This window comes from Fulmarus glacialis, unplaced genomic scaffold (assembly GCF_000690835.1).
Source record: "Fulmarus glacialis isolate BGI_N327 unplaced genomic scaffold, ASM69083v1 scaffold20159, whole genome shotgun sequence".
Taxonomy (NCBI): domain Eukaryota; kingdom Metazoa; phylum Chordata; class Aves; order Procellariiformes; family Procellariidae; genus Fulmarus; species Fulmarus glacialis.
The window spans coordinates 32,606-46,763 of record NW_009232958.1 but is presented as its reverse complement, the minus strand read 5'-3'; the positions used below and the strand labels follow the sequence as shown (position 1 = coordinate 46,763).

The 14,158-nt window shown below is 49.0% G+C and overlaps 1 protein-coding gene across 1 annotated transcript in view; it reads left to right on the top strand.

Annotated features, from left to right (window-relative positions):
• The first annotated feature begins 2,313 nt into the window (after positions 1 to 2,313).
• The window catches only part of CNTN2 (contactin 2 (axonal)), a 15,774-nt gene continuing 3,929 nt past the window's right edge, over positions 2,314 to 14,158 (top strand). The window contains exons 1-15 of the mRNA XM_009585160.1: positions 2,314 to 2,368; positions 6,956 to 7,100; positions 7,384 to 7,559; positions 7,888 to 7,983; positions 8,310 to 8,519; positions 9,124 to 9,223; positions 9,491 to 9,666; positions 10,372 to 10,508; positions 11,036 to 11,165; positions 12,050 to 12,200; positions 12,464 to 12,591; positions 12,956 to 13,131; positions 13,270 to 13,390; positions 13,676 to 13,834; positions 13,977 to 14,126. Of these exons, the coding sequence (XP_009583455.1) occupies positions 2,314 to 2,368; positions 6,956 to 7,100; positions 7,384 to 7,559; positions 7,888 to 7,983; positions 8,310 to 8,519; positions 9,124 to 9,223; positions 9,491 to 9,666; positions 10,372 to 10,508; positions 11,036 to 11,165; positions 12,050 to 12,200; positions 12,464 to 12,591; positions 12,956 to 13,131; positions 13,270 to 13,390; positions 13,676 to 13,834; positions 13,977 to 14,126 (2,110 nt within the window). The remainder of the gene's footprint in view (positions 2,369 to 6,955; positions 7,101 to 7,383; positions 7,560 to 7,887; positions 7,984 to 8,309; positions 8,520 to 9,123; positions 9,224 to 9,490; positions 9,667 to 10,371; positions 10,509 to 11,035; positions 11,166 to 12,049; positions 12,201 to 12,463; positions 12,592 to 12,955; positions 13,132 to 13,269; positions 13,391 to 13,675; positions 13,835 to 13,976; positions 14,127 to 14,158) is intronic.

Genomic DNA, 14,158 nt, shown 5'->3' with positions numbered 1-14,158 from the left:
AAATCCAACTTTCCCACACTTTTTCCTATTTGTTTTAAAAGTGAGAGGAAAAATGAATGGAAGAGAGCAAAGCTGCACCCGGGCAGTGCCTTCGCGGGCAGCTCCCGGGGTGCAGGCAGAGGACTCAACCTCAGAAAACAGGGCTGGCAGCGATGGAGGAAGACTCTCTTACTTTAATTTGCTGCCACTGGGTGTAGGAAGAGCTTTGATGCTCGCTGCCTTTCACAAACCTTGGGCATTGTAACATGCTGGTGAAGAAACCAAACTGCAGAGACTTGGAAAAGTCAACTTATTAATTAGTGCAGTGCTGGCATTGCCTGCAAGCCCACAGCGCAGCGCTGCCTGCAAAACAGACCGAGCAAAAAGCTGGTCCTTGTCCCAAAGTGCTTACGATGTGAGCACAAGACACAGGAGAGAGAAGCAGGCAGAGGGTGAAGGCAGGGGAACAATGAGGCAGTGTTAGCTGAAAGGCCGTGGGTTCAGGACACCATTTGGGGCATGATTCTCATTGACATCAAGTGATTTCATGTGACTGAGTCACTTCAGGGCTGCTGGAACAAACTGCGTGGAGCAGCTTTCATGTAAACGCATCTCATGCCCTTCTCCGCTTTGTCCCTGAATCGCCTGTCTGCAACACAGCTCGGCCCTCTCCCGCCGGGCACTGCCATTTCTTTATGGCAGGGTCCTCCCTCCCCGGCCGTCCAGTACAATTAAGCACCAGCCTTATTTAGGGGCCTGTCACATACAAAATATTTAACCAGGGTACGAGCAAGCAGGCTGGGCTTTGCGCTCTCAGCATTGGACTGGGAAGCTGGGATCCAGCCCTCCGACCCAAGCAAGATAAAAATCAAGGAGGATTTGGGATGGGGTCTCCTCCTTTGCAAGTGTTGGTAGCAAAACCTTCTCTTTTGGGTGAGGACACAGAGGCCGGGTGGCTGTTCCACCCAGCCGGGGTCCCCGGAGGCAGGACGTGAAGCAAACACGGGACTATCACTGTTTGCTCAGGTGCGTTCCAGGGGCTGCTATTAATGAGCGGGGCACCGGATTTTTTAAAGCAGCAACGCAGAGGGGGCTGCATCCCATGGGATAGAAAGCTAATCCCTGCTCGGAGGAGCTTAGGAGCAGCACTGCCTGCTCGGGCAGACAGATGGGCAGGGAGAGGAGTGGAAGCGGCACCAGCTGGAGCAGAGGGATAAGCAGCACTCGCAGCCCACGAGCAGCCCGGCTCTTGGCAGCTCCCTCGGCCGCAGCTCACTGGGGTGTGCGTTTGGGAGGGCACTGGGGAACACGGGGCTCCGTCGGGCTGCGGGGCTCCTCAATGCATTATTTCAAAAGCGTTTGCTAACAAAGAGGGGAAAAAACCTCAGCCCAACATCCCTGTCGGAGTTACAAGGAAAGAGGTGGATGTGCTGAAGCTGGTCCCACGGTGGGTGTAGCTCGGAGAGTGCAGGGACCAGGGTCTGCACAAACAGCTCCGTGTTTTGTTTAGGGTTTTTTTCTTTTTGAGAGATCTTGGAAGACAGGAGTCTGTGGAGGGGACTGGAAATCACTGCTCCACCTACTAACGTGTCTCACGGCATCAGGAAGTGCCTTGGTGCTCCACTATCTCTTGATTAACTATTCAAATGCATCACACTTGGAAGAAAAGCAGATGACCCAGCAGGCTGCAGGCAGCCCCACGGAGACCTCCCTGTGCAGCCACTTTGTGCCTCTCGCTTTCCGCGCCGCCCTGCGAGCGTGAGCTCACCACGGGGATGCTCCGCAGCTGGGGTGCAGGGCACGGTGACAAGTTGGGTCCCCCCAACCTCTCCAGAATAAGAGACTCAGGGCTGGCACGACAACCAAAGATAGTCACTGCCTGCCTGAAGAGTTAAAGATGCCTTTTTCATAAAATAACAAGAACAAATTATTTCTTCCTCCTTCCCCCTTACCAATATCCTGTGTGCTTCTGGCTTTGTGATTTTTTTAATAAAAAATGCTAGGAAGAAAGCATTATTTTTGGAGGAGGAAGGAAGAATAGCAGATAGTAAGGGAGGAGGACCAACAATTTCCCAACCAGATCTGTCATGTCAGAACAAAAAAGAGCTCCTTCAAACCCCTCTGTGTTCCTCTCCGGGCAGCTGGATGTTTGCTCCCGAGTGACTCTCACCCCGGGCCCGTGGCCAGCGGGGACGCCCAGCTGGACGCCGGGCCCCCGAGCAGAGCCACAGAAACGCCGCAGATAACTCCTTTCTCTCTCTGTCGCAGGGCTGCTGTCCCCGCTCACCCGTAGAGGCTCAGCCGCGGAGGCCGTAGCCCGGCCGGAGGCGCAGGATGGGAGGCACCGCTGGATTCGTCCGCACATCCCTAGCTGTCGTCACCTTTCTGGGTAAGAGCAGCCCCTCGCCTCTCCGGCCCGGAGGTTTCCGTGGGAGAGCCGAGGGGGGCTGTCGGAGGTGCCCGGTGGGACGTTGCCCGGGGCATGCCATGCACGTGTGCGCTGCTCGCCCGGGACGCAGCCCTCCGTGCTCTGCACGGGGCTTTTGCGGCTGCAGTGATGCTGAAGCCCCATTCTCCCGGGTGGTTTATGCAACCAGGGGACGCATCTGTGCTACATCCAACCTCTCTTTGTACCGCTCAAGAAAGAGGACAGGAATGGTTGACATACAAGCCTCCCCCTTTCTAAATTCAAATTTAGGTGAAATGCAGGAGATGCAGGTCCTCAGGCAAAGCCGTGGCAGGACCAGTGCCCCTCTGCAGCCCGTGCTGCCCAGGCTTGTCCTGGCCTCGGCACAAGGAGGAATTTCCTCCTCCCAGCAGGACTCACGCATGGCAAAGCCACTTTGCCTCCCGGTTTTCCTAGGGATGCCTTTTTGGCCATACCCTGACTGCAAAGATTTCCCCATTCATCGGGGACCATTTCGGGATCTCAGGGAGTCTCAGGCTGCACTCTGAAGGTCCCTTTTCAGCAGGGAGACATTTTATTTCAGACAACTGAGAATTAGATAATGCCTTCAAGCTAATTCATCATCCCAGGCAGAGACTGCTCGCCTGTCCTTATAAATATCTAATTACCTTTTAATGTTCTCTGGATCCCCGAGGAGACAGAGGGAGGGGTGGCTGCCCTAGATTGGGAGGCAATTAGCCTGTTTGGAAATTGGTCTGACCCAAATCTGGTAGAGGCAGCAAGATGGAGTTGGGCTTTCCCATTAACCAGCTGAGTTCATGCAACTTGCTCCCCGTCCAAGCTGAGCCCACAAAAAATGACTCACTGTAAAGCCTGTGAGGGTTATTTTCTCTTGACCTTTGGCTGATGATGCAACGGGTCTGAGGAACCAGCTGGGACAGAGAGAAATCCTCACTGGGAACATGAGCAAGGGACCAGGGACAAAAAAATGCCAGCTATAGATGAGGCTCAAGGAAACACTCCAGAGTGGGTGAAGACCCAAAGCCTCCAGTTCTGGGCTGTCAGCTCCAGCCCTGGGAAGCTGGGTTGGCAATGTCACCCCTCCCTCGGCCACAAGACTGAAAGGATGACTTCCCAGCAATACGTAAAGGTTTAAAGCTTATGAAGCGCACAGAGATGACTCTAATGAACAAGGCTGTCAGGAAAGTCTAAAAAATCTCTCTGGCCTTTTTTCATTCAGTAAAAGCCATGGAAAATCTTGAAATCTAAGGCTAGCCAAAGCACTGTCCCTTTGTTCCTCAGAAAGCTTCTCGTTAAAAATAACCCTCTGTTCCTCAGAGAGCTGCTCTTTAAAAATAACCACTTTGATTTTGTGCACATGTGTGTGTTTAGATTTCCTATAAAACCAATTAATTGCCCAGCTCCCTCATGTGCCAAGGCTTCAGGCTGTGGTCAGTGCTCCGGAGCTACGGCTATGTTGTCTGTGCTCAATAAAGGGATTGCTGCTGATGTCCTCGTAAACTGGAATACATCTTGAAAACGTTCAACTGAGACATTTATCATTTCCTGGTCTCCAAAGCTAGTGCAGAGCTCAGCACAAAGGGAAAACGTTCAGCCTCCTGGACACCCGGGCTTTCCAGGTCTGACTTTCAGCATATTCCAAATATTCATAATAATACAAAAGCCAGAAATGAGCCAGTGCCACTGCACGAGGGAGGCACTGGCAGTCACCTCCCTGCTCACCGCAGTGGCAAAGTAGATAAAGTTTGAGTTTTGCCTATTCCAGCAATATCTGGCATAAAGTTTGGGATTTTTTTATACTCACAGACTGCTATGTCCTTGGTGGTGCATTTCATGATACGATATTTTTCTCTCCCAAACAACAGTACAAGTCACTCTTGGAGCGCTATGTGAAATCTTCAAGCATTTCTGCAGCTGTTTTTCCAAATCTTAATTTTCAGATGTTCCACTTTCACCTATTCCTATTTATTTTGGTGTTAATATTTATTTTTCCTAATAATGAATGTTGTTCTAGAGAGGCGTAGCAGCATATTTACCATAATTTCTGCTCTCCTAGCTGGATTTTAACACTGAAAGCAGGGCTGCATAAGGCATACCCAATTCTGAGCAGGTCACTCTGCTTCTTGCAAATTTGGCTTGCAGGCTTGAAGACCTTCATTTTGTGTTTGTCTTCTCCCCACTAGCCAAATGATAGAGCCCAGGGAAGGTACCTGTTTTGGCAACATTAAAAATGAGAGTTCCAGGGTGACGGAAGTAGCCCAGATGATCAGTCTCAGAGGTATTGAGATTCACCACTCTGCTTTGCTCTCAGTTCTTAGTCTAACCATATCCTGAACTTGTAACTGTTTAATTATTACTTTAATCTAACCATTGTTTTGCTTAATGAGTGAGATCCAGACATTTCACCCCCAGCACCAACCAGACACCTTGGAACTGTAGATAAAAACTCATCCGAACTTCTGGCATTGATTACATTTGAGAAAATCAATGCCTGACAGTTGTAGTCCATAACCTTGGCAGAGAAAAAAGGACAGCAGCGGATAGCAACGGGGTGCAGACTCTGGGTGGAATCAGAAGGGATGATTAGCGTAATTTGGCTTGATTAGGAAAAGAGCAGCCCATGAGAAAAGGCACGCATGTGAGTGTTAATAATATATATTTTATTTGTTAAATAAATAGAAATTATTTACCATATGCTATCTATTAATCTCAAAATGTAAAGCTGTTAAACCTTTATCCATTCACTACCATCTGTACCATCAGAACACAATTAATACACTACTTTCTTATTAATTCTCCATTAACTCATGATTATTTTACCTGCTGGTCAGCAGAGTTATTTCCAGCTGAGACTTGCTCAGCACAGCCATTGCTGACCCAACTGAGAGAAGACTTCCAGCTTACACAAGCTTCTCCTTTGTGAATATAACTATTCTAGAAAGAAAATGGCACCTACACTGATTTGGAGGGAGCACAACCCTCAAAACGCTGCTTTTCTCTTATTCCAAAGTATTAGACACAGGCTACAATCCCTCTCCCCTGCGTGACAGCAGGGACCATCAGGCTCCTGCCTGCACGCAGCTCCCTTGCAGCAGCACATCCCGGCTGCTGGAGCCGAGGGCCTGGGTAATTGGCTGATGCTCGGACACAAGGAGCAGCCGACAGCTGCTCTGAACCCACTGAGCCAATTAGTGGAGCCCCTCTCCCGTCTCACCCTCATCTCCACATGCAAGAGCAGCCGGAACATGAGACGAACCCCAGGAGCTACAGGTAAAGGGCTGCTTCCCCCGAGCCCAGGAGAGCTGAGCTGGCCATTCCCTGCTGGAAGTTACTCTTGCATAAAACATCACACTTACTGGAGTCACTTAATTTAACTAGTGACCATGCTGTGTACTGTAGGGAAGGAAACAGATTGCTGGTTGGCATGGCAGTTTTAAGACAGTTATTAATTCAATTACAAAGCATGGAATGATCGTGGGGCTAGCTAAGCATCTCTGAGCTTATCAGTGCAGAGGCAGAGAGGGACTGTGCTGGGAGCACACTGCCTTGAGGTGGCTCCATCCCTGCTAAGGGACAGGAATTTCTCAGGGTGCCTGGGAGAGAACAGACTTGCTGGCGATCATTATCCCACTAGCCGCTTCTGCAGTTAAGAGATTTCCAGGCAGCTTCTGCTTTGTTCTTACTTATTTGCACTGCCATTTCCATAAAGCCTGTATGGAAGGGGGTCTGCCAGCATTTGCCATTTATCTGAGACACAGAGTCACTCACTGCGGACAGCTGGCACTTTCCAGTGAAACACCATCACCACGCCAAAGGGTGGCCCAGGCACAACAAAGGAGAAGGCAGGCAAGTTCTTGTGTTCCTCTTGTGCCTATGCCTGAGCCATACCCATGACAGCAAGATCAGAATCAAACCCATGTCTGAACACTACAGAGGAAGCTTCAAGCTCATCCTCTTAGTTCAAAAGTAGAACTGATAACCTGCAGCATTGGTTTGCACACCAGCAAGCAGCAGGTTTGAGTTATCAAGAGCTGATGATGTTGCAGACACAGGGATGGAGGGGATCTGCCAGGCGTGTGCAGGGAAGCAGTGGCAGTGCCAAGAACTTACTGCGAAGATCCAGGTTATCCTCTCTCCTCCCTTGTCCTGGAGAGGATTTAGGAGGAACCAACCAGCCAAAGTTTGTACAGACAGAGGAGGAACCAGCACATCCTCACTGCCAGGGACAAGGAGGGCATCCAGGGGTTCCCAGCTCCAGTCTCTTCTGTGCATGGCTTTCCAAGAGGTGTGTGTCAGTACTCCTTCATCTGCACGTCTTTAAGCATGTCCGGTCCCTCTGGTGTGAGATGCTCAGTGGGAAACGCACGCTATCTGCCCAAAGCCATGGTTGGGGCTGGGCTGTGATGACAGATGGGTTGTGATTTTCACGTTGCTCCTTCTTTTATTCTAGATGCAGTTCTGACGCTGCCAGGGACACCCTACAAAACTAAAAATGAGAATTTTTAGAAAAAGCTAAATTGAGCTGAGCAGGTTTTCCCTCTCTTGCAGTTTGGTGCCAAGCACAGAGTAGCACAAGGAACTACGGGCCAGTGTTTGAAGAGCAGCCTGTCCACACCCTCTTCCCTGAAGGCTCAGCAGAAGAGAAAGTCACGCTGGCTTGCCGAGCAAGAGCCAGTCCTCCTGCGACCTACAGGTGAGCTCGCCTGTTCTCTCTCTGTACCAGGACTGGGACACAACCATCAAGAATTTTGTTTTCCGTTCTCCACTTTTATATAAAGAAAATCACTAACATGAGAATCAGCCTCCTTGTCTACATGTGATGGCCACCCAGGCCACAGACCAGACATAAATCTAACTCAAATCCCAACACACCACAGCTAGAAAAAAACCAAGCACAGCCTCCTACAAGGCACCCCGCAAGCACGCACTTGCAATGAGTATTTACCCCTCTCACTTCTTTGCACTTGCTTTGGCAGGTGGAAGATGAATGGCACTGAGATAAAGATGGAGCCAGATTCCCGTTACAGGATGGTTGCAGGTGACCTAGTGATAAGCAACCCAGTGAAAGCCAAGGATGCTGGCTCCTACCAATGCGTGGCATCTAATTCCAGGGGCACGGTCGTCAGCAGGGAAGCCTCCCTCCGCTTTGGCTGTAAGTTTGTCTCCACAAGGTAAATTAAATGCAGCCACAGTTATGCTGGGGAGAAACTGAGCCCCCCTGCTCACGTTAATAAAGGCTGGAGAGAAGCTCTCCGGTGCATGGTACCCAACATCACCACTTGGAGAAATCCCCTGGCATTTTCCATTAACGTGGAGGTGCAGTAGAAATTCGATGCACTACGGAGAAAAAGTCAGTAATGTTTTTTGATATCCCTCTGTACAACCACTGAAAAGACCAGCCTGTGGAGGGGGAGATAAAATACAGTAATTCCTCCAGCTGTTTTCTTCATCCACAGACAGGTTTCACTTTGCATGTTTAGTTTTGCAGGAATTCTCCGCAGAAGAGCGAGACCCCGTGAAGATTACAGAAGGCTGGGGAGTGATGTTCGCCTGCAGCCCTCCTCCCCATTACCCAGGTACGGGTTTGCATTTCGGAATTGCTACTAGCAGAGATTAGCAGCACTGCTGGTGCCAGTTGGAGAGATGCAACAGAGCAAGGGATTCCCAGACATGTGAATCGCTCCTTGTTTTTCTTTGGGAATTTTAGGGAAGCAAATTTGTTTTTAATTCAGGCTCTGTAAAGCAACAACTCAGAGATAGGACTTAGCATATGGAGAAAACAAATACCATCCAAGGACCAACTTCAGCTTAGACTGGTCTAGAAGACAGCCTGCTTGGTTTAGTCCCACCTGAGAGGACACAGGCAACTTGCGCAGTTTGTTCCTTTTCCTTTTCCCCACAGGCTTATCCTATCGATGGCTCCTGAATGAGTTTCCCAATTTCATCCCAGCCGACGGAAGGCGTTTCGTCTCTCAGACCACGGGAAACCTTTACATTGCCAAGACAGAGGCTTCTGACCTGGGGAACTATTCATGCTTTGCCACTAGCCACATCGACTTCATCACCAAGAGTGTTTTCAGCAAGTTCTCCCGGCTCAGCCTTGCTGCAGAGGGTCAGTGCTCTTGGATTATCATAAGGGGGTTGGGCAAAATGCAAAATTAACAAGCCACCGCAAAGCACTCGGGCTCCACGGGACTCCAGCAGTGCACAAGTCACCCACCAGCCCTTCAGGGGAGCTTAAGAGCTTACAAAAATATTAACTGGCTAGACCCTGGGGGAAGCAGCCCTCTCTCCAGGCTTCGCTGCTTGTGCAGCTCCAAACCCCATCCATGGGGTTTCTCTGTTTGTTTGTAAAAGAGACATGGCACAAGGTGCAGCCTGTGCAGGCTCACATATCCCTGAAATTACTCTCCTCTGCTTTCGGTGACCTTGCAGAGGTGCAGCTAAAGATACTTCTTGGGCAGGGCGAAGGGAGTTAAGCAGGTAGGAAATTAAGGAGAAACAGTCCTGAGATGTTGTAAAGAGGTTTTTAGAGACTTCAGTAAGAGCTGTTTTAAGAGGAAAACGAAACTTAGCCTCTGCTACCTGTAAATTACCTAAACGCATGAAGGTTTTGCAAAGTAGTGTAACCTTGCGGGTACCTCTGCCCTTTAGGACCTCACATGTGCCATGTTAAAGTCATCCGGAACTCCTCAACAGTGCTTTCCTTTCAACAGATGCCAGGCAGTATGCACCCAGCATAAAAGCCAGGTTTCCTGCAGACACCTACGCTCTGGCTGGGCAGATGGTGACTTTGGAGTGTTTTGCCTTTGGAAAGTGAGTGCAGCGTTTGTGTCGCGACGGGGGTGGGGGGGCATCGCAGAACCTGCAACTTTCACAACCCCTCTCTTCAATGGGTCTACTGTAGACCAGAGACGGAGGGGGAACAGGAGGAGGGAGGAATTGACTAAAGCCATCTGTCCTGCTGGCCAAGGCCCAGCTGGGATGGGACCTGGGTGGCTAAATGGGGATTGAGTTACACTACACTGTAATGCAGCATGGAGTACCCCAGAGCTGGCCTTCACCAGATTTACTTTTATACAGCCCTGTTCCTCGAATAAAGTGGAGGAAGCTGGACGGCTCGCAGTCCTCCAAGTGGATCGGCAGCGAGCCCCTCTTGCAGATCCAGGATGTTGGCTTTGAGGATGAAGGCACTTATGAGTGTGAGGCTGAAAACATCAAAGGGAGAGACACCTACCAGGGCCGCATCATCATTCAAGGTAACACATTTAAAGACATGCCTTGCCAGAGCATGGCAAGATGCCCCAGGCAATGGACTGAGCCTTTGGGAGTGAAACCACCACCTCTGATCCTGCCTTGTATCAGCCCTAATTAAACCTATCGCAAAACCCTAACAAAGACCTGCAGAGATCACTGATATCTTTCCTCAGTGGATACATTTAGGCTATGGCAAGGAGAGAGAGACCTCCTAACTTGCTCTAAAATAATTCTAGCAAAAATGAGATAACCAGGGATGGAAGCATAGTGGTAAAAATCAGACTTAGCTGTCAACCAAGATCCTCTCCAAGCCTGGGGTACTTTCACAAGGGTCAATACTTGGAGCTATTAATCAGATCTATGCAAGCTACTAAACTTAACCTGGTTCTCTTAGTCTGAACCCAGTCTTTCCTGAAGCTCAGAAATGACTGCATTTATTCTTAAGAAGAGAAACCGTAATGTTCTTCCCTCAGATCTGGATTCTGCCATAATTTTGTGCAGTCCACATGCACAGCTGCAGCCAGACCCATAGAGGACTCAGCCTTGCATCGCTGCACAAAAGGCGAAGGCTGTTACTATGGTGAAACACGCTGTGATAAATAAATCTGCCAGCAGAGATGACACAATGAGCATCCTTCTGCCTGCCTGGCACAGCAAATCTCTCATCTGATCTTCTTGGCTCTGCCACCTCTCTTGCTCCTTTGCAGCTCAGCCGGAGTGGCTGAAGGTGATCACAGACACGGAAGCCGACATCGGGTCCAACCTGCGCTGGAGCTGCGCGGCTGCTGGCAAACCCAGGCCTGCAGTCCGATGGCTTCGGGACGGGCAGCCGCTGACCTCCCAGGTATCGCCATGCAGGTCTGACCCCGAGAGCAGCTCAGCCCAGTGCACACCAGAACGTGCAGTACCGAACCTGCTACACCAGACTTAGACCCTCTACTGCCTCACTGCAAATGCATCTCAACCCCGTTTTATCACCCCGCATCCCTCTTCCACGTGCCCTGCAAAGCAATGCCACAGTCCTTACCGATAGCAGGTTCCTTCTCCCGTCACTGCCATCCCAGCCATTGCTTCATGCAACTACAGGAACTCATAGCCAGTTATCAGGGTGGATAAATAGCACCTTGTACCTGTCTCTGTATGACCTGCACGTTGCTGCTCAGGCACTCAGAAGTCTCAGCAAACAGAGCACAGTGATGTGGGGTAGTGACTGGACACACAGAAAAAATGGCCTGCGTTTTCTCCCATGGAAAACCAGGCTGGCTTCAAACTGGCATCAGAGTCTGTAATGAAACTCAACCCTGAACACAGGAGGCTTGAGTTCCATTTTTGTTTTTCTCATCTAATGGGTTCATCCTCTTGTTTGCACAGAACCGCATCGAAGTGAGCGGTGGAGAGCTGAGATTTTCCAAGCTAGTCCTGGAGGACTCTGGCATGTATCAGTGTGTGGCTGAGAACAAGCATGGCACAGTATATGCAAGTGCTGAATTAACAGTGCAAGGTAATTTCTCATTTCCCAGTGCTCTGGGTTTCAATGGGACACTGAAGCATTTTAGATCTTTTCCTAATATCCTATGCTTGCAATCTCAGAGTAAGATAAGAGCAGACAAAAACTGCTTCACTCACCATTGAAATATAGTTACTGGTTCAACAAGACACTCTACAACCCTTGAAAATTTAAATCTTGTGTAAATTCAGTAATGCTGAAAGAGAACAAGAACATCTGTTTAGCTACAGAAAGTGTACAGGACAGACAGCAGCAGCACAAGCTCTCTTCCACTACACAGCCTTCCTCTTTTTTGGAGGAAAGAGGTCAAAGAAAAGAGTTCAGTATCCATTCAGCCAGCTTTGATGGATGGTGACTGGAACTGGACTGATACCAAACTTGTTTCACATTAGTCTAAAAGCTTATCTCCTCATGGTCAGCAGATGCCAGAGATAAATTAAAGGCCCCAAGCATCAACTGTTCAACATTAACACACTGCAATGCATGAGGGCAACAGATAAAACCCAGTTCTATCTCTGCAATTCCAGGAGGAGTTTTAAGCAAGCTGGATGTCAGCATTGGTGACTTTAATCAGGATATTAAAGAGAATATCCTCTACATTTTCAAAAGCAGCTGTTCTTGTGTCTCTCAAAGACCTTGCACTTGTTAGGGTCATATCCCATTGCTACGTACGACACGTGTGTCACATAACACCTGCCTTGGCAGGCGTTAGAAACCACCCGGCAGCAGAGGAATCACTCCATCTTGCTCACCAGATATTGCCATGCTTCTGTTACCAAGTCATCTAACAACAAATCAATACCTAGTTAGGTGGCAACTAAAATGCTCACATAGCAGGGTTTTCTAATCATTCCTTAATCCTCTTTTTTTCCCTGTAGCCTTAGCACCAGATTTTAGACTAAACCCAGTGAAGCGACTGATACCTGCAGCCCGAAGTGGGAAGGTCATCATCCCATGCCAACCAAGGGCAGCACCAAAAGCCACTGTGCTCTGGACCAAAGGGACTGAACTTCTGATCAACAGTAGCAGGTAGCAGCACAGAGTCAGCGTCTACCTAGAAACTATAGCTAAAATCACGTTTTTTTCTTGCCAGAAGACTGGACTTGATGACCCAAGCGTGCTGCTACATTCCTGATCATAAGCACTTCATTATTCCTCTAGTTTCTTCTTTAGAAAACTCCTATATAGTATTTTGAAGTCCTGTCTTTATCACCAATTTCTGGAAATTGTCAGGTGTACAGAGTGAACAGACATTTTAACCTTCCTCTTGTATGGTTCTTCTTCCTTTCCAGGGTGACTGTTACCACAGATGGCACCTTGATCCTCCAGAATATCAGTAAATCTGATGAGGGAAAGTATACCTGCTTTGCTGAGAATTTCATGGGCAAAGCCAACAGTACTGGACTCCTCTCTGTTCGAGGTAGAGATGTTTGCCTTGATTTGGGGTCAACTGAGCAAGAAACGTCTAAGAATGCCATGATGTAATATTTCTCCTCTCCTTATACTCCCAAAAATCAATCAGGGAATCAAAGACATTTCAGCCTGTGGAGCAGCAAATCTTCTGCCTGACTCACCAAATCATACCTACCAACAACTGGTCCTTGAGAAAAGCATTTCCATTTTCTAACCACTGTAATCCCTCATCTTCCTCCTGTAAAACTACAGCTGTTAGAGAGGGATGACAAGTTGGAAAGTGTTAGTTGATTTGGGTGCTCTGCAGCATTAACATACATCTGGTACACGGACATTTGCAGCTAACAGCCCTTCCTGCTCTTTCTCTGCAGATGCCACCAAAATCACATTGGCACCATCTAGTGCTGATATCAATGTAGGTGAAAACCTTACTCTACAATGTCACGCATCCCACGATCCAACTATGGACCTAACCTTCACCTGGTCACTAGATGATTTCCCCATTGACTTTGACAAGTCTGAGGGGCACTACCGACGAGCCAGTGTGGTGAGTAGAAAGGGCAATTATGTACCATCAAAAAGAACAGAAAACTAGTAACAGCCTCTTTGTTTGCATGTTGAATGCTGGATTGTGATCAGGCATGTTCAAATGCTCTCCTCACTGTCTTTTCTCTTCCCCACACAGAAAGAAGCTATTGGGGACCTCAGCATCTTCAACACCCAGCTGAAGCACTCGGGGCGGTACACGTGTACAGCCCAGACAGTTGTGGACAGTGCTTCGGAGTCAGCCACGCTGACTGTCAGAGGTAATTTCTCTTTCACAAGGTCCCCTGCTCCTTACAAACCCGAAGTAACAGCATGGTCCTTGCAAGGGATCAGCTTGCTTTTCCCTTGCGACCACCTCACCATCTAACATTTGAACTGGATGGGACAGGCTTATGAGCTTTTCTGGAGGCCAAAACTGGAGGTGAGGCTTCCTAGCCTCCAGAAAAGAAAGGCCTGATTTTAATTTATGACTTGCACAATGTAAAGAGCAATAAGCCTCCACATCTTTCATCTTAGTAACGTCCGTCTGTCTCCCATCATCCCAGGACCTCCAGGCCCCCCCGGGGGAGTGGTGGTGAGAGACATCAGTGACACCACCGTCCAGCTGAGCTGGAGCCGCGGCTTTGATAACCACAGCCCTATTGCCAGGTACATCATCGAGGCACGGACCCTCCTCTCCAGCAAATGGAAGCAAATGCGTACCAGTAAGTGTCTTGATGGCAGCAGTGGTGGCACGGCCCGTGCTGGCTGCGGGGCCTCAGCTTGCTGACAAGTTCTTGCTCTGTGCTCGTACGCTGGCTGCGACTCGCTCTATTTGTTCTCCTCTCATGTTATTGGATTATATAGATCCTGTAAATATTGAAGGCAATGCAGAGACAGCCCAGGTGGTGAACCTCATTCCTTGGATGGATTATGAGTTTCGGGTCTTAGCAAGTAATATTCTTGGAGTTGGGGAGCCAAGTTTACCCTCCAGCAAAATCCGTACCAAAGAAGCAGGTATGTGCAGCTACACTCAGAGGTAAGAAGGG